Below are 22,775 nucleotides of genomic sequence, written 5' to 3'. Positions count from 1 at the left end.
AAATGAGAAAAAAATATATGTTGTCCTAAATATATTCAGTAATCTACAGGAAATCTTGTACATTGCCAAACCTGCCATGTAAATTGTCAGAAACTATGGATACCCATATTTATGTAAGTTTCCTAAGAGAGCAAATTCTGAAGGGATTCCTTCCTGCACCTCCTCCTCTTAGATCATTTAATCCTTGGTGTGGACAAATAATCTCTGTCTCTTGTCTCTCAAGCTGTGCAAATCAATTTAGGAACTGTGCAAGCTAGAGCGTGCGAGTAATCAGTTGGATATGTCCAGACATCCTGACCTGGGCTGTTGTACCTGCTTCCCCTGGCATCGGTAAAGGTCTAGCAGCCCTGCCTCACAAGTGGTCTGGTTCCCTCTTCTCTCTTGCATGCAGAAATCACAGCATTCACAAGGACCAAGTTAGGTGTCTGTAACATACAGTCTGGCTGTGGAACACTATCCTCACTGAGACAAACTACATGCTTAAAATTAAGAATACGGGGAAGTATTCTGCTGTGCCAGGGATGCAGAGTGGAGGTTTCTGCTGATGCAAACTGAAAACCACGCTTGCCTGGGGAACCTTCACATAGCTGGGCAAAGGAGAGACCTGCTTGCTTTGCTCTCTCCTCTGTTATGTGACTGCAGTTTAGCCTGTGTTCCACCTGAGATCTAGAAGACAATGCTGCTCTTCATTTTCTGAAAGAAAAATGTTCCCTGTTTGTTTTTCCTCTTTTCTTTTTAAGATACTTAAAAATAGTTATGTAGTCATTCATCAGGGGAAAAAAGGTATCTCATTGTTGCAAATCTTTGAAATCATTTGCCTCAAAGTAATCTGTAAGCATTTAAGAAAAGCTTTCTGTTGGAGCAACAATTCTGACTAGAAATCTTACTTAAACCTTATCTTTATTTTGCAGCAGTACCTGAAAAGAAGGAAGAAAAAGCAACGAAGGCAGCAGCACAAGGTAAAAAGAAAACAAAGCATGTTGGCATTATCTCTCTTAAAGACAATGGCACAGAAACAATAAACCTCAGATTCAGACAACTGGATGACAGCAACCTTTAAATCCATTGCTCTGCTAGTATTTGTCAGGGCTCTGCTGTGTTTATCAGAGCAACAGGAAATTTCCACTGGGAAACTGTTTTTGTCCCACTTTCACAAAACTGCAACCTCCACAGAAAGCTTTAGGTGAATAGGTCATGCACTTCAGTTTAAAGGTCCTGTGCTGGGACTTTGTGTCCCACAGGTCTTGCAAGAGGCTTCCAGCCCCTGCAGCCTCGGCAGGGATCAGGCTTTACTATTCATTCTTAGAGAGTGACTTGCAGTGAGGTAAAGTGGCAGAGTCCCTCTAAAGTCAGATGAGCTGACTTTGTTATCCCAAATGAAACATTAGCCTCATGAAGAGTCACAAAGGTCCACCACAGAGAAACTCAAAAGCTTTTGAGGTTTTTTTGAGGCTAAAACAAAACTCAAACCTCTGAGTGATGATGGTGAACATAAAAAGAAAAGGATTGGAGCCCTAAAGCAGCTAGATAAAGATGTGCCTTTTCCCATTATATACACATATTTATTGTTATTGTTGTTTTCAGCATTATATCCTGCATACTTGCTTCTTGTACACTTGTTAAAAGCAATCCATAATTTTTTAGGTTAGTATGGTAAGGAGCAAAGTAGTAAAATGCTGTCATAAATACCCAAAGCTTATCAGCCCTGGTTGCCTTTGTATGATACACATTGTTATCTACTGTGTTTTGTTACTGTCTACCAAGGTGATTTTTGTATTTACTCATGCTCAAATGGGCAATTAGAGCCCTCAGCATTTTCAGTCTTACCATATTGGAGTTTTTCCAAACTTGCCAATAACCTTTAGAATAAGGTATAAAACAAATTTACTAAGGTAGCTTTGAACAGTAGAGCTATTATCCCTTTCTTTTCTCCAGTTTCTCAGCTTCAGCTTTACTCAGCATTACTCAAGCCAGTGCAGGCACCCTGCAACAGCTGTCAGCTGCTTGTTAGTTGTCATGGAAAATGTTATAATTAGGTGGGCCTTGGCCTAGATTTCAGTCATTGTTAGTATGGGTACCTCCACACTATTTCCTATTGCCATACAAGTGCTTCCTCAGCCATCTGCACTGCTTCCCCTCTGTTTGGCTATCTCATGCAGCAATGAGGTGGTGTTTGCTGTAAGATTTGTCCCTTCTACAACGTGCCACCATCAGATGGGACTTCATCTGCAAAATATTTTAATTGTGCCATAAAGAGCACAGACTGAGCAGTACAAACCATAGTTTCACACGGCTGGTGTTGAGCAGTTGAGCAGGGATTTCTAAACCCTTGGTTGTGATACCCAGGGGGCTCAAAAGGGGGACAAACTGTTTCCCATGACAGCAGTCAGCAGCAGCAGTACTATCTCCCCATGCCAGCAGCCATCTAGCTTCTGCAAGTCAGAGGGGTAAGAACAACATGTAATGTCTATCACAACTACTTCTGCAGCTACTTCCATGCACTGGCAGCAGCTCAGTTCCTCTGCTGCACAGAAGCGAACATAAACACTTTCAGACAGCAGTTGCCTCTGCTCCTCATTTCTGCACCCTGTATGTATGGAGATACTGCCAACACATTGCTCACTCAAAGACAAATGAGCCAAAAAAACTTTCAGGAATTTTTTTTAATATTAGCATGTACTTCTATTTCTCATGGAAGAATAAAATGTAAAGTGATGGAAGCAGCTCTGAGTTATGTTTTGAGTGAAAACTACCTAATTCACTGATTCCAGGTATCTGGAAGATATGAGGAGAAGTGAGGACTCTTTTTCTTAATCAGGAAAGTATGAATACACCAGGAAATAGTTTTTTTCAACCAGGGGATTTTTGAGCCTTTTAGACTGAGAAATGAAATCATTTGCTCTGCTAGCTATTGTATGCCAGGATCCCTGTCAAAAACAAGAAGGATTCAGACCTGGTCAAAATTAGGATTTGCAGTTTGGAAAACACTAAATATAAGGAGACTTGAAGGAAAATCTGGAGTGTTGTCAGCTCTATTTGTTTAGCAAAAGGACATAGCTTCATTGTTTCAAAGCTGAAGGTTTTAGTGATCAAATATGCTGTTGTAGCTTTGCCCTCAAATCCCTAAAGTCTAGAAATGGTCTAAAAGGTTGTAGCAACATTTCAGTTCACTGATCTTCTATTAGTAATAAAACCAAGTTGCATGTAATATTTTTAACTGTTAAAAGTAGAGCAAGAAGGCAGAGAACTGCCAGAAGCGTCTCAAAAAAGACAGTGCTTTAACTCTTTGACCTATGTGTTTGAAAAATTACATGAGCAAGTGTCAGATGGTTGCCACAGAGTTACTGCCTGTTATTAAAGCAACTGAGAATTAATACTTAAAAGAAATGAGGAAAAGGCAAAGATGTTTTCTTGTGATATCCAGTAGTATTAAGAAAGGAGTTAATTACCATCAGTTAAAGCAGGTCATATGAGACGGGTTTATTTATGCTCTTATTGCACGTCTGCAAGGTACTAGGTTGGAACCATGAACTTTTTTCACATACACTGTCAAGCAACAATGGAGTGGAAATCACTTTCAAGGTATATTTAAGCACTTAGGGAAAACATATATTTAAATACATTTTCATTAGCTGACTGTATTAGAAATAATTTTCTATGTGAACATCTATTCTAATATTTCCTTTTTCTTTTCTCTTTTCACTTTTGCTTCCCTTCTCTTCTCTTTCCTCAGATAAACCGAAGACAAAACAAGGAAGTAAGCTATAGTATTACATATTGCTTCTCCCTATAACTGATAAAGCAATGTCAGATCTATAAATGAAAAATAATGTATAAAAACTCCTGCTGTTAGTCAGAATTGCAGATTATGGTTGATTAGACAGGCTAGAACTGATACAACAGAGCTGATAATAGTGATAATGGATATGTTGAGAATTTCTAGTCTGTTTAAGCCAAAGAAGTTTCATCCCAATACTTTAAGTGCTTGCTTGACAAAAGGAAGAGACTTGTGCAATGCTAGCACAAAGTTTTATAAAGTTTATATTTATTATTTTACACAAAAAATTCTTCTCTCCACACGTGCTAGGCTCACTACAGGTCTCAGTTATATATTCTGATGTCAATATGAGCTTAACACTGCTAATTAATACAGAGCAAGTAACACAAGTCTCTTGTCATGGGATTTGCATTACAGGTTGTCATTTTGCCAAGTTATGGCAGACTGTCTAACAGACCTCAGTAAATTCAGTCCTACAGAATATGGCCAGTGTTTATTTACAGTTTGATTTCCTATTTCCAGGGCAGTCCTGGGTAATTTTTTAAGTTCTTCAGCAGCATGTGTGTCACGTGCCACACCATCCTAAAAGCCATTTTTTCTCCTGGAGACAACTATCTCTTAAGAACCTTCCCAAAGCTTTCCTTGTTTAGGAATCACATGAGATTCAAGCTTTGTCAGTAATGACTTAAGCTTTCAGTTCAGAATTTTTTAATGTTTTTTTTTTTTTTTTTCAAAATGTATCATTGATGTGACATCTTCTGTAACAGTTTGGGTAACTGTGTTGTTAATAATGGAAGTGCACAACAACAAGTTCTTACAGGCAGGCTCCTGAAAAGAAAGGGTTAATATTGTGCATTAAATGATTTATTTTGGTAAAGGCATAATAGTGTAGTATTTAGGTGCATTACTTGTGTTCTTATATTAATCACAGAATCTTTATTTGGATTGTGAATCACAGAAAAAAAAAAAAAAAAGAGGGAAAGGTCTGTGTCTTCCATTCTCCTCTTTTTTGTAGAGACCATTGCAGCGAACATGGAATCTCTCTTGGGAATTTTTTCATAACTCATAAGCACAGAGGACAAGTTTTTCAGTCTTCTAACTGAGTTTAATTTCTGTTAGCACAGTTTTCTATCATTAACTTAATATTTAAAAATTGGCGTTGACTTTTTATTAGGACTATTAGAGATACTTAGTTCCACTGTATATGCTTCACAGACATCTGCAGTAAGGTAAATGTCTGGCTTTTCACTTTCGAAATTAGTGACTGAATCATACACTGGTGAGTACAAAACCTGAAGGTAGAAGCAGAAGTTCAGGGGTAGTTTCTGAAGCAGATGTCTGGGATGTAGTAAGGATGGAAAGAGACAGCTTTATTACATAAAATTACACTTTTGACCTTGTTCAAGAAATTCCTTTCCCAAGTCTTCTCCTTTAAAAATTATATCATCTGGAAGCACAATTTAGGAGAAAAATAACGAGACATTTATCCCTTGATGTCAGTCTCAACAGAACAGAAGTTTCAATGTCAACCGTAAATTACGTTTTTCTACCTGATGGTTACTTCTACCATAAACAAAATTTTATTATTTCTGGATTCCTTCAATTCAGATTCCCCATGAACTCAATTTGTCTTACACAAAGCTGAATACTAAATTGTGAACAAGAAGCTTTATTGATACCATGATAAACTACTATTGGACACATTCCATGTTTTTATAACAAAGTGACAATTTGTAAATTCTGTGTGCTTAAGGCAGTAAACAATTATCACTGCAGCTACCCACTGTAGTTACAAGTTTCATATCTATCTGCTAAACACAACCTCCTCCTCATTAGGAGTCTTATCATTTTATCCTATGTGTAGAAACCAAGGTCTTCTAACAGAGTTCTTTAAGACCTTCTGGCACTGAATTTCCACCAAGTTTCTCAACAGAAAGAATTTTTTACTTCATATCTGATGGAGAACATTGTTTGGGATTTTTTTTCCCAGATTACATGTGACCAGTAGTCAGATAGTTAAAACACTCACTTAACATGCAAGAATTCAAAATCCAAGTTTCCTTTCTTTCTGACTAGCCTATTTTGGGACAGTCTCATCTGTCTTTTTAATGTTGGTGGGAAAAGCTTTGGAGATCTTGGTTTCATCAGCCCAGAATGATGATCTCACATTTTGTCTGAAACAGAATTCTTGTTTCCTGTCTGGTTCAAATTTTTTCTTATGCCTTTTACAGGGGACTGTCCTTCCTCGTACAGTATCCATCAAGGATGGTGTGGCCTAGCCATCTTCACTACTTGTCTGTAGGCAAAATAAAAAGAACTCTTCATCCTCCTGTTTGTCACTATTTTATTGCTATCTCAGTTTGATACACATCTGACCCTTAGAAAAGAATAGTTTCAATAAGGACACACCTGGATTGCCCAGCAAGAATAGGCAATCCCAGATGAGGGAAGTAGGCCACAGGCAACACTGATGAGTCAAAATTAGTCAGTTTTGTCCTTCCTGGTTAAGAAAGTTGAAAAAGTATCCTTATCCCATATTAAGTTGAAGCTTGCAAATTTTATAAGTTTCATAGTTATATCAATAAAACACTTTCTGGACTGAACTCTCTGAATAGAAACAGGTGAATTTCATACAACTCTTCCAATCACTCCGTTTTTTATTATTTCTTCCAATATACAGTTATAGTCTCTCATATGATCTAGGTGCTTCATTCTCTCTTATGATTAAATCTCATAGTTTCACTCAGTTATGGCTTCTGACTGTCACTTTATCAGTGTGAATACTTCTTTTACAGATCCTGGAAAAGAGAAAGAATTGAAATCTCCAGCTGCTCCAAAAGATAAAGGTAACACAGCAGGACAAAGCTGTATAAAACTCTAAGATATATGTGCATCAAGAAAAAAATCTTTCAGTGCATTGGCCATTTTGTTTTTACAGTATAACTTAGTTAAGAATTTATGAGCATAATACTATTTCAGTAAATTTGTGATAAAACTTAATTGACATTACCTGGTTCAGAAGTGCAAATAGAGCCTTGGTAATATGAAACATCTGTATGAAAACTTAGAAGTCCAAACTCAGAACTTAGGAACACTTGTTAACGTTTGTTATTACAACCTGAAAAGGAAATAAGTTTTGAGTGATCTTTGTTCTTTCTTTACACTTAAGAAAAGTTCATGGTTTCACTTTGTGAACATGCTAAAACTCATGAAAAACAGTTTTGTGCTACACATCTAATTGGTATCATGGCTCAGTTAGAAACCATCAATCAATTCAATCAATCATTATCCCAGAGGTATTAACCTTTTATCACTCTAGCCTGAAGATTAATAAATTATTTTTACAGAACATGCTAAAGAAAAGGAAGGAAAGAATCCTACAGCTTTGAAAGATAAAGGTAAGAATAGACAATACAATATAAAGTTCATTGAAAACCACATAAAGTAGAATGAAGATATTAATTTTAAAATAAACATTATAAATCTTTCCTATTATAAATCTTAACCAATCAACATTTAAGTGGTTAAAATATTCTACAGGATTTATATCATGAAAAAAAAAGGGGGGAAAAAGGACATAAATAGAATATGGTGAACCAATTAACACTCAGAAGTCTCAAAATTAATTAAATAAATATCACAAAACCACTCTAAGAAATAGTTAAGAATATTCCTAAGAACTTGTTCTTCTGAACAATGCAAGTGTTTAATAGGAGACAGTTAACAAAGTCTGAACTGAATGCTTGCATAAATCATAAATAAATAGAAATAAAGCAAAATTTATGAACATATGAGTGGGTAATGTGCTTTCTGGACTCTGTAAAGGCTATAGTTAAAAACCCATAGCTTCATCCAGTCAACCACCTGTAACCAGAGTTGGTCTGAATCTTCCTGTTGTTCCTTATTTTTTATCAAACAGTTCCCATGTCTTTTTTAATTTGGTCAGAGTAGATGCTTAGCTCAGCTGAATTTCCTTTCACCCATTATTTTGCTGGGTGCTTTTTACCCATCTTATTGCTTCCCTCCTTTCTACAGATAGCTATATTTGAAAGGAGTGATTTATAGATAAGTCCTATTTGACATGTTCTTTAGGTTCTTCAGGATAAAAAGATCTACCATATAGATAGACATATTAATATTTATTCTAAATTATAGTCATTATATGCTATTTCAAACAAAGAACTGAATGAAGAGTTTAGTTCAAACACTATGGAAAGATGAAAAAAAAATCTAAAGCAAAAGGAGGAATAATTTCATTGCTAGACATATTTTCAAAATCCTGGAAGCTGTGTTCATTCACTCACTATTGTTTAATTGAACAATTACTAATTAATCACTTCTTTATACGCAAATTAAAATTAAATTATAATAATCTGCAAATCCTGGGGTTCATGTATTGTCTTCTATGTGTATTCTACTCCTAATATACACATGCCCCATTTACATGAGCTTAGTTATAGAACTGTATATCCAAACTCTCCTGGGGTCCCATGGCCCTCTCCACATCCTGCCTATAATCTGTTGTTCCGTGATGGGGTTGTGCTGAAAAATTAGAAGAGGCACTAGAGTGACGGCTCTGCCCCCTCCTCCTCTGCATGGAGCAGATATGCTCAGCCTGCTGCTCCTTTCAAAGGATTACTGGAGGGGGGGGAAGAAAAAGAAAGACAGGGGAGACCCAAAACAATTTTCTTGTTTGGCGAGAGTTTCTTTAGAACTAATGGAAAGGGGTTTGCCAGCCCTGAACAAACTTCTGTAGCGTGTCCTTCACTGAGTGCTCCCACGGCGCTGCTTTTAATCTCCTGGGCTCATGCTCAATACGTCAGTGACTTCAATCACTAAGTTATTAACAGGTCCTTCTAACATGACAGTGGAGGTTAGACCTTCTCCACCCAGTCTTCAGAAAGGGACAGGCAGAAATTTATTTTAAACCTCAAGTACAGGCCATGTTATATCACATTTTCTACATTTTAGGGAAACAACGCAAAAATGTCTGAAAAACTTCCAACATACTACTCAAAATGTTACCAACTAGAACTTCACACAACTTTCTTTATGCCATGTAATACAGTCATGCATGCCCAATGCATTACTGCTGCTAACAGCAAGACCTCGACCTACTACTCAATGCTGAATACAGCTGGAATTGCACCACAGGCTCCTGAGCCCCTACAACAACACTGATGTCCAGCCCAGCCGAGCCTGGTCCCTCAGATCCTGAGAGCACTTACTGATGCAGTTATCGCTGATTCCCATAATAGGCCTCAAACTTGCACAGTTCAGTGTCTGTGTCTAAAAATGCAGGTGCTGATTAGCAAGCTGAATAGCTCAGTTCAAAATATATTGGCAGCAAAGACTCTATAGGAGAGCAAACTCCTCCATAGGAGGAACTTATAAAGCTCTATGGGAGAAACCCTTAGAAATCTTGGTGCCTTTCTGGGCTATGTGTTTTCCCTATTGTATTCTGGATTACTCTGCTACAGAAACATATATTTAGCACTAAAAATCCCCCATTTCAGTCACCATATTTGCCCAAACTGTAGATCATAAATTAATCAAAGCCTTATTTGCATGCCGCTCTCCCTTCTCCATCACCTCTTCAAGCCTCCTCAGTGGGCTTCTGTAGAGGTTGACCTGGTTATTGGGGCCTTCTCACTCTTTGCAACTTGGTGTCTTACAATGTGTTTCTTAAAGTGGATGTTTCTGGCAAATAAAAATATATTGAAGGACACAGGAAAATAAAGACTTTTAAGACTGCATATACATGCTAATTATATATCTTGGAAGTTTGTTACTATTCATGTAAAACCAAATAAAGGAACATTTTTAGATGAAGTGTTAAATACTTGTGATGATTAATGTTTGCCTGGCACCTTATGCAATAAAGGAAGCATCATCATACCTCATTCTGTTTGAAGGATGGGCTAAATTTGGATGAACAAGGATGATGTTCATATGAAAAACCTTATCATAAAGCAGGCTATTTTTCATAAGCTGATGTATAGTGTTTTTATTTAAAGCAGAGACAGGAAAACTAAATCCCTGAATTTACAGTTATAGCTGGGATACTCTATAGATCACAACCTCACAATGTTACCTTACTATTTTATGAGGTGAAGAAAATGTCTTCAGTCTTAGAGTTTAATCTTATTGGCAGTAATTAAATAGAACACTGGAAGAATATACTTTCTATTGTCTTGTGATAAAGAACATTTCAAGACTCCTTCTGAATTTATAACTAGCTTTTCAGCTTTTTCCTGAAGTAAAGAAGAATAAAGAAGCCCGCTTACAATAATGACTATATAAAAGCTGATTTTCTGTTGACATAAGCATATCCAATAATGTGAGGCCAATGAAACTGTAAGGTATCATTTGCCATGTGTTTTTTTGTTAGATAACTTGCCCAAATAATCAGAGTAGAAGCTCATTCATCCAGAGTCTTGAACAATGGCACTAAAAGCTCATGATATATCATATAAAACTCCTCATTGAATCTTTCTAAAATATTCACTAGAATTGTACTATGCTGAGTTATTAAAGTGACAACATTTGTGCTGTATAGATAATGTAAATTTGCTCTTACCTTGTGTTCTGTGATTTGTTTTCGAAACAAATGCTCTTTTTTCCCTCTTGTTTGCTTTTGCTATGTTTTGGGATATATTTGTATCTTTTCTTATGTCAGTTGTGTATGGATAATAAGCCTATTTATTTTTATGCACAGATTGGTAGGGAAAATATGTCAGTAGTGTGGATTTCTTTCTTGCCATATACATAATGGCACACTGTCATTAAAGAAAAAAATGTGCTGATTTGCACTTGCTATGCAATGCTTGTGCTTCCTTTAAAGTAAAAGTAAAATGAAATAACATCTTGCCTATAGCATTTTTTATCTTAAGTTATAACACTCATTTTTTTTCTTTAAAAGTAGAAAGTTATGTTGTGAAACTCACCTACAGAAAAGTAGTCTCTGTTCAGTTAATATTTCCATCTAATTGTTTGTTGCTGTCATTTGCATGAGAACTAGTTCATTATTCTGAAGAGCTCATATACTGCTGCTGCTTTGTCTTTCTATACCATCTTTCTAACCTGATCCAGCTTCACCTTTGGAGTAAGATGCGGACAGAAAGCAGCAAGATGAATGTTGGCTTTAAGCCAATTTTATGTTTTTCCCCTTCTGGGACCAGCAGAAAAGTGGTCAGTCAAGAGCAGAAATTTGAAACTTCTTCAGTGAGTCCTTGTTTAAACACCTGAAGATAAAAACATGTTCCTTGGAAGGGATCTCAGTAGCTTTGACTCAGAGGGTGGGGAAGTCAGTGCACCATGGAAAGTGTCCTGCACTCACATCTGCATCCAAAAGCTGTAAGAGTCAAAAGTATTGAACCTGCTCTAGAAGCTACAAATCGTAGGAGATTCTCAGGGACACCTGCTACATGGATGACAAAAAATCCCTCATGGGCATATGCCACCAAACCCACAAGGCCAAAGGCAATGGTTTGTGCCTGTTGCTGTAACAGTGGCTGGTGATCTTTGACAACACGAAAGTGCACACAGAGTAAAATGGTCAAAGTTGGGTAGCTGTTGTCTCAAGGATTCCTGTATAGTCAACATAGACACTCCTTCTAAAGGGTTTCAGTCTTCACACTAGAAGTATTCTCTCAATCCCCTGAAGGAGTCCACCTGTTGCTATGAAGACCAGGATCCTAATTTAAGTATCTATCCCTGAATAGTGTGATTTCTCCAATGGCTTCAGCCACCCTGGAAGTGAACTTCTTCTGTTGCAACTCACACTTAAAGCCAGATGGATAAGTGGGATCACTTCCTGGTACCATGGCAGCCAGGAGGATGATCAGAGTTAAACTTATTTTCAAAAGGATCTTCTTTTAGCTTGATCTATTTTATTGAAGACTTGGTTAACTTTCATTTGGAATAAATGGCATGTTTTTTCTGGATGCTTAGGTGCTATATCCTGTCAGATGGAGCGCAATTTGGTCTACTCAGCATCCTGCAAGCTGTGATATTCCCTCACTCAAACTACATACATTCATAACCCTATGAAATTACTTCCTTCACTTTGAAGAAAACTATTTCCTCCTAATATTCCCTGATACGTACACTGAAAGAGTCAAGAGGTTATTGCTTTAAAAAAAAAAAAAAAAAAATTAGTGGTTTATACAATCTAATGTATGTTTTTCCTATGCTTGCTGACCCTGAATGCATGCTCCTTGAAGGAATGAGGCAAAAAATTGTTGTTCAGCCCATCAGAGAAAACAGAATAATCCTTTCTGTCTTCATAAAGTTTTGGATAAGGCCCTAAGAATTTCTAATCCTGTGTCATTACTCGCATTTTGCCCTTCTCCTTTCTGATTTCTCCCTCTGTAAATTCTCTACAAAGTGATCTATAGTAACTTCTACTCTTGCATTTGTTACTAACATTTTTGCACCTTAAAAAATATAAGGTCGTCACTAGAGAGTAAGTAAAAGGTTAAGGTTGCATCCATTTATGTTCACAATTTTAGTCTTAATTTTTAAATATTTGTTGTTTTTTCTTTTAAGTGTAGAAGGGCAGTCTTATCTTCTCGGTCTCAAAAACTTAATTATCTCCCCATAGATTCTCTGAAAGGAAAGAATCCCAAGAATCCAGAGGGGTCAAAGGAAAAAGGTAAGTGACAAAGCTAAGAAATTCAGAACCGAGTATCAGAACAGCTATTCAATGCTAGAAACGGGTCTTGAGTAGGAATATACAAGGATGGAAAACCAAACCCATCCTGGTTCATGTTTAGATTATTTTATCCATTATATTGTTTTCAACAACATATGTGCTGTACAGATCCCCAGTAGGGTCCCTAGTAACTACCTGAGCTTCTTTAAAATGCAGAGATTTGAATTTGTGTCCTGGGGGAAATACTAAAATGTATTTTTAAATAACCTTTGGATATTAGCCTGTCAAAAACAAGTTGTCTAAATCCCATAGTGCGGACATTCCTGCAGGGAACTAGACTAAATCTGGTCCATGTGGCTCAAGAATGTGGTTGACTGAGAATGAGACTGGTTGAGGCTACTGAGAGATCCAGGTGTCTGAGGGTGACTAATATAAATCAGGGTTTTTTCCTAATTTGTTGGCAACACAGACACATACATCTCTAGTCTTTTCAGTTGCAGTAGGTTGGCCTGCTAGCTGTGCACACAGAGGTCATGGATTATTTGATAGTGTTTATTTGGAGAAAACCCTATTTGTTGCAGTGTGGCCTGTATGGAACATTAATACAAAGAATTACAGAATTCACAGGCACTGATGACTTTCTGGACGGTACTTAAACAGCTCAAAAATTTAAGGGAAACAGCAAAGGCTAGCAGAACTGTGCATGGTTCCTGAGCTATAAAGGCACACTTGAGGTCCAAACTGTGGCAAAGTCTCATTTTTTTGGAAGCTGGAGACACTCAGTGCAGTCTGGATTATGGCTGGCATAGTGCAGAGTACTGAATATATATACAGCAAAGTGATGTGCTTCTGGAAGGAATGTATTATTCCTTGTGAAAACTCTGGGGAATGAAGCCAGGACACTACTTGGGACTCAGGATTCTCCTCTTTGTCACTGTTGTCAGTCGATGTGTCTCATCTGGGCACCACAAGAAGATCACAGTTTTCCCTTATTTGTGTTTAACCAACTTCTGGATTTTCGTTTGTCCTTGGGTTCTACTTTGTCAGGTACAAGAAAGAGATAACTGGAATACCAATGTTTTTTCTCATCTCCTTTAATACTTTGTCATATACTGCAGAAAAATTAAAGATACAATTATGTTCTTGGACTATTCATTGTGACATAAAATATATAAATGTACATTCGAAAAATGAGCACTGCTCTTATTTTATACCCAGGTTGCCTGTGATTTTAAAAGGCTATATATATGCAGGAAGTGAAATCCTGTTCACAGGCAATACCCATATGGCCTCTTTGATATTAAAAGAATAATGGAGTTCTGAATGTGTAACCAGTCCTTTTGTCACTCCTGAATAAAGAAAACTCCCACTTACCTTTATCAGCAGCCTCTGTCTTTCAAGACCAGTATTCCTAATGTTTTAATTGTATCAGTGTGGATTAATTTTTTATTTGGGTTCAACAAAAGAAAAATCCATTGATGCCAACTGCTCTGCAGAATTGCTTTCCTCTTTGTAAATTATTATTCTTCATTGCCTACTTGAGAGACAGCTTAACAGTTTCCTCAAAATGCAAAGGAACTAATGACATATTGAAGGGTTATTATTTTGCATATCCAAGTCTAAAAGGATGAACAAATGACTTTGTTGTTTTGTCCTGTTCTTTATTTCCGTGCTGTTAAATCCATTTAATTATCGCATCTTTTTTGCTCTCTACATATCAAATTGTTTGACTTGCTTTCTTTTCAAGTGTCATCTTATTTCTCTAACCTGACTTGTGATAAATGTTTCTTTCTAGAGACTGTTAAAAGAAAAGATGTGAAACCCCCAGCAGCCTTAAAGGAAAAGGGTAATGTCTTATCATTATGTGGTTGGGAAAGAACCAGTAGTTCTCCTGAAAGGTTCTGCTGGTACCTCAGTGCAGTTTCGATATATTTTGAACTACAGGCTTTTGGTGAAAAGGAACTAAACCTAACTTCTTCTCACTCAGCAGATCTCATATATTGGATGGAGCAGTGTCTGACATGATTCAGAAATAATAAAATCGTAACTCTTATTGTGGTGTCCTTTAGCCACTGTCTGACCTGCACAGCCAATATTGCAGCAGGAATGATGGTCTGTTCTGAGTAACAGAGCTGTTACTGAATTCACACAACAGGCTGAAACGACAGGCTGCACAGGAATGAGTGCATGGCTTGAACTGCAGAAACTTTGCCAGCTAATTTAGTGGGAATTATTTTCAGTTTGCTTTCAAATCTTAAATTGAGCCTTTTATTGAAGTAAACAGAAATTCTAGTTGTTAACACTTCTCTCTCTTGCACATTTGGTTGATCTGGTATTATGCACATTTGTTATAGTACTGATGGGCACAGTGAACACTTCTATTACTAAGTTTCTCCTTATATTTCTGTATTTGATATATTTTCCAGACTCTTCAAAAGGAAAAGAAATGAAGACTTCAACTATGACTAAGGAAAAAGGTAACAATCCCAAATTGAGCTGAGCCTTAGCATAAGATTCAGTTGAGAAAATAAATCCTTTGTGCAAACATTCCCAAATGAAATCCTAGTTTCTTCACTTAGCCATCCATAAATATCCTTGAATGGCATTCTTTTCTGCTGGACATTCTTTTTACCTGGCTGATAGATGAGATATACATATGGGGCTATACAAGCAAGTTGTAGCAAAGTTATGAAGACTTATTTTCTTCTTTTTTTAAATTTTGTCTCATTGTTTCTATTTAAATTTGTCATTTCAGTTTGCACTTTTCTTCTATAGCACGTTATTTGACTGTGCTTTGCTCTCTCTTTTTACATTGAAATATCAGCACTAGCTATCGAATAAAAACCAATTATAATTTATAGTACCTCTCAAACACTAGACATTTTTAGGCAGTGATAAAACTATAATTACAATTAACCATATACTTTCAGGTTTATTTATTCATGTCAACTAAATCCAAACAAAACTTAGTTTTATTTTGACACTATTTGCATATTAATTAAATATCACTTGCTCATTAGAAAGCAGTCTCTCAGGTTAAATGTGTAAATAATTTAATATGGATAAGAATATGTAATAACTTGCTAGCTAATAACAGTCATTTGAGCCATGGTAATATAATAGTCAACCTTAAAAACTTCCAGTCCGTTTTGAAAACTGCTTCAAATAATTGAATAATATTACTTCCTATCTTTAGATTTTCCCTAAGGATCACTAGAAATAATGAGGCAATATTTTCTCTGACAAAGCTATAAAAGATAACATCTGCAAGTTTTTATGTGCAGCTCTTTCACATAGTGTATGTAGGTAGTACATAGCAGAACAGTAGAAATCATCTATTACTTTGCACAGTTGTAACACTGAAGCAAAGTGAAGGCTTAAGTGCTACAAAAGGAACTAGGTCTTAAATAGTCTGAAACTCTTTGAAGTAGTCAAAGTAGATGAACTTGGACTCCAGTCCAAGGTCAAGGACATTATAAGAACAGGAATGCATTATTGTACCTTTTCTTTTAGCTACCTTTAGTTAACAGGGAATATTGAAGTGCGTGGGTTTATTTGTATATTGATTATTGGTTTACTACAACTTGGCTTTTTTATTTTGAGCTTCAGGCAAGAAAGGCCTATGGTCTTCCTGCTAGGTTCTCACAAACATATCTCTGAATCATAGGTAGGTTAATGAAGAGTTAAACATTGATTAGACCCTTAAGTGTTTGACTATTAAGCTTCCCATTGACTTTCTTATCTAATTTTTGTCTTTGGTTCTCCATAAATATTTCCGGTTTGAAAATTGATTTATTCAAATTTAAGTGATAATAAAAGTAAAAGACTTTATTACAAAAAATCAAATATTATAAAGAAGTAATACATGTCTGTAAAAGGTTTTTAGCTGCACTTTTAATGAGTTACCTTCAGTGAAGTGTCAAATACCCACCCAACTATACAAAATAAAAGTATTTAAGAAGGATTTAATTAACTCAGTCTGATCAGCCAGTGAAACAACTGGTGAATAACAGCTCCTTTCAAGTTCCAAAACTGAGTTTTTTCAAGAAAGGACATGTTTAATTAAACTTTGTAGAATTTCACTGACTGCACATGAAGTGGTTTATGCTCAGTATATTTGAAAAAGATACTCAGTACCCAGAAGTGATTAACACTACTATCTATTTTTTTTATTATAAAATTAAGTCTTCTTCCCATAGTAGTTGATAGGACACACGCAAGATTTTCCATATATTATAGCAGTAGAAAATATGAGCCATGTTCCCAGTGAACTTTCATATCACACAGACTTTTTCCACACGGGCTAACATTTTAACCTATAGACTAAAACACTTTAACAGACCTAAAGGATTCTGTGTTGTTGTGTCATCCATCTTGTAGTCTTATAGTTTCCTACTTGTCAAGACACAAGAACCAAGATCTGAATGTTTAGTGCAGGGTATGCCAAGTTTAACTTCACTGCAGTACAATGTCACATTAGAAACACCTGTGATTATTCTGATAAAGAACAATGTCTTGAATGAAGTCTGAACTAGAACTGATTGTTTTTTGTAGGAACAGCAGGATATTTGGATAAGCAATGCCGTAGTGGGGACTAATAGTGCTGAGTCTGCACAGCCTTTACCAGGTTCCCAAATGAGATGAGCACTACTTGCTTCAGTTTTTCCTAGTGGCTTGCATACGGCCTTGCATGTCACCTTTAGATGTACTTGATGCCTTGCACACCTCACTGAGAGCAACTGATATCTCACAGCAGTGAGAACATTTCTCTTTGACTCTAGCAAGCTCTACAAGAACTTAAAATATTTGAACTAGATGCTGTCAGACACATGATCAGGCCAACTGCCTTCTTTGTAAGTCTTGTGTGTCTTAGATCTGTAAAGTGGCTGTTCTGATCATGACTGCAGATCCTTCAAAGCCCCTGGAGCAAGACTGCAAGAGAAAAGTGCACCTTGAGTGGGAATATCTCATGTGTATACATGTGTATAGTAATGCCACCTTAGTGTCTACTATAGGATTCAGTCTTTTTCTAGTCACCAAAGTTCATGATACAGCAAACCATATACAAGCTCACTTGGAAGGCAGTTCAGCTCAGTGGCTGCAGGTTTTTAAAAGTTGTTTCTGTCTTTTCTGTTCCATGTGACAGATCTTCAAAAGCCATTTCTTAACTGCTGGGATTCATACAAATGCAGCACTTCTAAAAGCAAATACAACTAACTGAATGACACTGAATATGTATGACAAGACATTGACATTTTGTCAGAAGAGTGTAACCCCAATGCATAAAGTGACTTTAAGCAACCGTGTGGGATGCTGTGCTTCACTAAACCTCTCTTTCTTAACAATGATAAGTGACATGTCACATAGATCAGGCAGTTTGAGAAAAGCCTCTGTAGGGAAAAGTGTTCCAGAAACTTTGTGGCCATCACCCTGTAAAGACGTGCAAAAAGGAGGTCATCTTTATGAGCACTGGTACTTTTTTTAGCCAGCTGAGAGTACACAGGGAGCTTCTTCAATGGACATCTCAGTTTAAACTAGTCAACTTAAAAAACACCTTGAGAAACAGCAGTGGTTTGATTAGCACTTACCACTTTACAGAGATCTGTCAAATCCAGTGTAAATTGCATTAGTAGAAGTGGCCAGTGTAACCCCTTTGTTAAGACAAATACATTTTTGAAATGTGAAAGTTGAATTCACGCAAGCTGGATATAGGATTGCAGTAGACTATCCTGGAAAATAGAGAACCTAAATGAAAGGTAGATATATTAGGTGTATAAAAATTGCAGTATCAGCCTGTTCAAACGGCCCACCCATTACAGTACATCATTGCTGAACACTGATGATAAGAAATACTTCAAGAAAACATCAGAGCTTTAAAAGTCAGACACTAAGATAATGACAGATATGTAAATACAAAGGCTGAGTTGTAGTGGGAGGTACAAAATTCCCATTGTGAGTCAGCACTTAGCTGTAAAAACTCTTCAATAGACATGAGAAAATAAGAGAAAAAGAACAGAAATATCATACATAATATGAATGAATACTATTTTATAAGAGGAAGGAGATAGAATTTTAATTCCAAAAAACAGTTAATATAAATTAAAGATGAGGCATGTTTTATGCCAAACTATGAAGTGTAACATTGTCCTTATGGTTTGATACTTGATTTTTTTTAAGGAAAATATTCAAGCTGAATAAGAAGAAACTGCATATATATGCAAAAATATACATTCAGTAGTCAAAACAGATTTGTAAATGAAAGTATGTCTACTGATACTTAAGGTATATCCTGGAGGCAGGGACAGCTACATGCTTATGTAGATCTCGATAACAGCACTATGTAAAGTCCTCTGAATGCATATATATAACATTTTATTTATACATGCTATGCAATAAAACATAATCGTTGCATAATATTATTGTTTCACATAATATTTAAGATCAGAAACCAGGATTCTCTCTGACTGGGACAATGCACTTCTCAACAGCTGGCAGAATAAGACTCCCTCTGGTTTATTGCCATTTTATGGTCCAATTGCACTCTATTCTTCACAGACCCAGTGAAAAACTGTCCCTCTCCAAAAACACTCTGTACTTTGGGCACTCCTGAAAAGTGAGATTGACAGAGAGAGATTTGCACCCTCTGATGCAGCAGAGAGATCAGATCCCTGGGTAGCTCTGCCACACTCCTTGGCCTTTTGCGATATTTTCAGAGATTTGTGCCTATCTTTGGGAGTGTGCTTAAATTAATCCTCATACGTTTTAAGTATCAAGTTTCAAGGACTCAGACAGGGATGGGAGAAGTCTGTCTTCTGTTAATAGTCAGTATTTCCTGTTCCTTAGCTGTCGATGAGAGTCTGGACCACACTCCACACACAAAGGGAACTTGCTCAGAAATGTAACCAGTCTCTTACCACCTCTATCCAGTGACTTTACAGGGGGCCTGATAATCCATAGAGTGTGAATCCTGATAATCTGAAGCAGAGTTTGCACACTTGTGTCACTTTCATTCTAGACACTGTGCTTGTGTATTCTCATTAAGGCATTGCTGGTAATAAAGAGAAAAACACTGTAAACTTTTGGGGAGGGAGGTTATCTAGTGAGTTCAATTTTTCTTAGTAGGTCTGACAGCTATGTCTTACAAATTAAGACAAAAGGGATAGTCAGGTTATACAGGGGAGTTCAACCACAACATCTTCCTTGCCCATCAATAATAAAATGCATGAAGATAATCGAATAAGAAGTTATTTCTCCTAACCTGTTCATTAAAACCTGGACCAGAGGAGGAAGAGGGCAGGAAAGGTGTTTCCTGCTACTGAATGAGAATCATTCTAAACACAGATACTCCAGGCAATTTAAAGGCTAAATTCTCCTCTCTGTTGCTCTGTAAGACTGGTCCTTTTAGCTGCGGTTTCTTAACACGATTAAAAATTCTCTTGCCATGGATAAGAGAAATTCCAAACTCAAAAAGACTGGAAGAGAGAGAGAAAATAGCTGTTAGGAAGACCTGAGAGAGAAATATCACTTTATATGGTTCTTAAATATTTTAAAACAGTACCTTCTTCTCAAGCTATGAACAGATGGACAATTTATGGTGAGATGGGCAAAGACAGTATCAGCTTAGCGAATGCCAGCTGCTTTGCTGCAGCTGCCTACATGAGGTGGTTTTCACTTCAGCATAACAGCATGCATATGGACAGTTATCACAGAGTACCTGACATTGAGTCTGCATTTGATCTTGTTTTACCATAACTTACATGCCTATAACCAAAATAAATGTAAGAACTTAGTCAAAACTTCCACCAACTTCAGCCAAATCAGTGACTGTCTGTCTCAAAGTGTGTCAGGGTAAATACAATAGTTTAAATTACTCCAGGGTTATTCAGAGATTTTTAAATCAGTCAGAAAATTGGTGAAATCATAATTAAAATCAGAACAAAAACAAATATCTGAAAAATCACATCACAGAGATCTAATCTACATGGTTTCTGCAAAAGGAAATTATGTCTTAGTAATAAGTGTTTTGAACATCTTAATAAAGTAATAAGCACAGCTTTTATGGGATGGTTTAAACAGGCCTTTGAAAAGTTCCAGTATAGGAATTACTGCAGAAACGATATAGCTGCTGCCTAAGAGGCACAGTATTGAAGGAAATAAATATCTGATTAGGAAGCAGAGAGTGATTGATTAATTTTTATCTTGCAGCCTGTTTACAGAATAATTGCTTATGATTCCATGTCTGGACTCATGTTATATTCCTTAATTAACAGGAAAAGATAGAAATAGTAATGTAATGAAATTTTCAGATGACATAAAATTAGTTAAAGAATTCAGGATCAGAAGTGGCTGTGATACACTGAATTTACAAGGTGAATGGGCAGCATGATGGCAAAGAAAATTTAGTGTCAGTAAATAGAATGTAATATATGCTGGAGCAAAAATATTAAAGAATTTATCTCTAAATTAACTATATAAATTCAGGAAAGGACCTAAGTATTAGCGCAGACAAGTCAGTGAAGAACTTTCTTCCATATGCAGATGCATTTGGAAAAAATGCATACAGTGTTTTAAAGACATTGCATAAATCAAAGATGCATCTTATCTGGAGTGTTGTGTTCAAAACTCTTGTGTGATAGTGTGGCACTGGAGTGGGATAGGAAAGAGCAACAAAAGTCTCATAGAAAGAGAAATAGGAAAGATTCAGATTACCTTTGAGATTAATTAGTATGATCATGATAAGACTGAAAATCACAAATCTAAGTCGAGGGCTCTTCAAAAACACCATAGAGGAAATGGATATCTATATGGAAATTCAGCTTTCATAGACCCAATGTTCATAATTAATTATTGTAAATTTAGAAAGGCAGTTAAATTTCATGTCAGGATGGAAACCAATTGCTTGTTATAAGAAAAAAACAGAATTTGTAGAAAAAATCATTCTTTGACAGTATTCTGACTAAATATCTGTTCCTGGCTACTGCTGAGTCATAAAGCTACATGGAACAGACTATTGTTGAGTAGGAAACAGTGTTTTCAAGACTTTTGGTGTTTTCAAGAGATTTTCAAGATTTCAGAAATGTTTCTGTTTTCTGAACAGCTCAGAAAAAAAGTCCCTTAGAACCATCATTACCTATGGGATTCAAGGACTGCTGGTGATCGAGATTCAAGTTTCTGATACAAGTTAAAAGCAATAGAATGACCCCAATCATGAATTATTTTTTATTCTTCGTGAAAATATTTGCTACATTGACACATTTTGTGACCTTTCCACCACTTGAAACTTATCTTTATTTTCCCAGCCCACCAAAAAATTTTTGAACAAGGTCTGCCATGGTTCATGATGCTTTTTTCCCCTGTTCCCAAAACATAAAAGATGACGGTGCTCACTTCAAGTTTCTGGAGTAGTTGTCAGTCTGGATTCATGATCCCTGAAAATGGGATGTGTATCTATGATAAACATATTTTGCTTTATATCTTATCTATATTAAGTGGAAATGTATGATTGGGTTTGGATAGGTCTGGGAAAGGAAGACTGTGACTTAAGACTGTTAATATAGTCCTCTTTGAACAGGTGTGTAGGTACAAATTCCTAATTCAAGAACTAGATGATACCTCTCATCAGTACAGTGCAAAAAAGCTGGCTTTCTTTCTCCAAATAATCAAGGTAAAAAAGAACACAGCCAAGACATTTCTCATATCTGAGCATCGCATTTTCTAGTTCATCATTCTACTTTATTTCATGTCCTTACCTGCCCAGCTATAATATATTGCTCTCATTTGTTCTCATCAGGTAATCTGGCTTTTTATCAGTGTAGACCAAGATCCTTGGGTAATCTATCCATCTTTTTGCTGCATTTCAGATATGAACACATTGCACAGCTTCTGAAAGAGCAATGTAAAGGATGATATTGGTGTTCTTTTTCATTTATTCCTTGTTAATTTTAATTTTGAATAACAGGATTTGGTCAGAGCAATGCTATTGGCAACAGCAGTCAGAATTGAGGTCTCTTCTGTCTCTTAAGATTTGTTGAGTATTTACAGTACATTCCATCAGAAAAACTGTGGCCAAGGTGAAAATTCAAACAGATGTCACAACAGGATATAATAGCATAACAACAGAAATTAGCTAGCCATAAGTGCAGTGGCAAGCATGGACAGACCTTGCTCTGCCTCTGCTTGCCTCGGGACCAGAAGCATGGTAAGCTGCATCCTGTAACCTGGCAGGACAGAAGTCACGAGCTGCCCAGAAGTGCATTGCATGTTCTCTTATAAATCCTACCCAGAGTCTTGATATTTGGGCTTTCTGCTCATTTGGGAGTCCCTCCAACATACTTCAAGTGG

At 36.5% G+C, this 22,775-nt stretch overlaps 1 protein-coding gene across 6 annotated transcripts in view; it reads left to right on the top strand.

Annotated features, from left to right (window-relative positions):
• Nucleotides 1-22,775, top strand: part of TRDN (triadin) — a 244,482-nt gene that overhangs the window by 169,482 nt on the left and 52,225 nt on the right. For all 6 annotated transcript variants that reach the window (XM_074862417.1, XM_074862415.1, XM_074862419.1 and 3 more), the window contains 7 exons: nt 912-959; nt 3,734-3,757; nt 6,574-6,624; nt 7,126-7,176; nt 12,384-12,434; nt 14,230-14,280; nt 14,861-14,911. In XM_074862417.1, coding sequence (XP_074718518.1) covers nt 912-959; nt 3,734-3,757; nt 6,574-6,624; nt 7,126-7,176; nt 12,384-12,434; nt 14,230-14,280; nt 14,861-14,911 — 327 coding nt within the window. The remainder of the gene's footprint in view (nt 1-911; nt 960-3,733; nt 3,758-6,573; nt 6,625-7,125; nt 7,177-12,383; nt 12,435-14,229; nt 14,281-14,860; nt 14,912-22,775) is intronic.

This window comes from Strix uralensis, chromosome 3 (assembly GCF_047716275.1).
Source record: "Strix uralensis isolate ZFMK-TIS-50842 chromosome 3, bStrUra1, whole genome shotgun sequence".
NCBI classification, from domain to species: domain Eukaryota; kingdom Metazoa; phylum Chordata; class Aves; order Strigiformes; family Strigidae; genus Strix; species Strix uralensis.
Note: the sequence above shows the minus strand (reverse complement) of the source record. Positions and strands in the feature narration are given on the sequence as shown.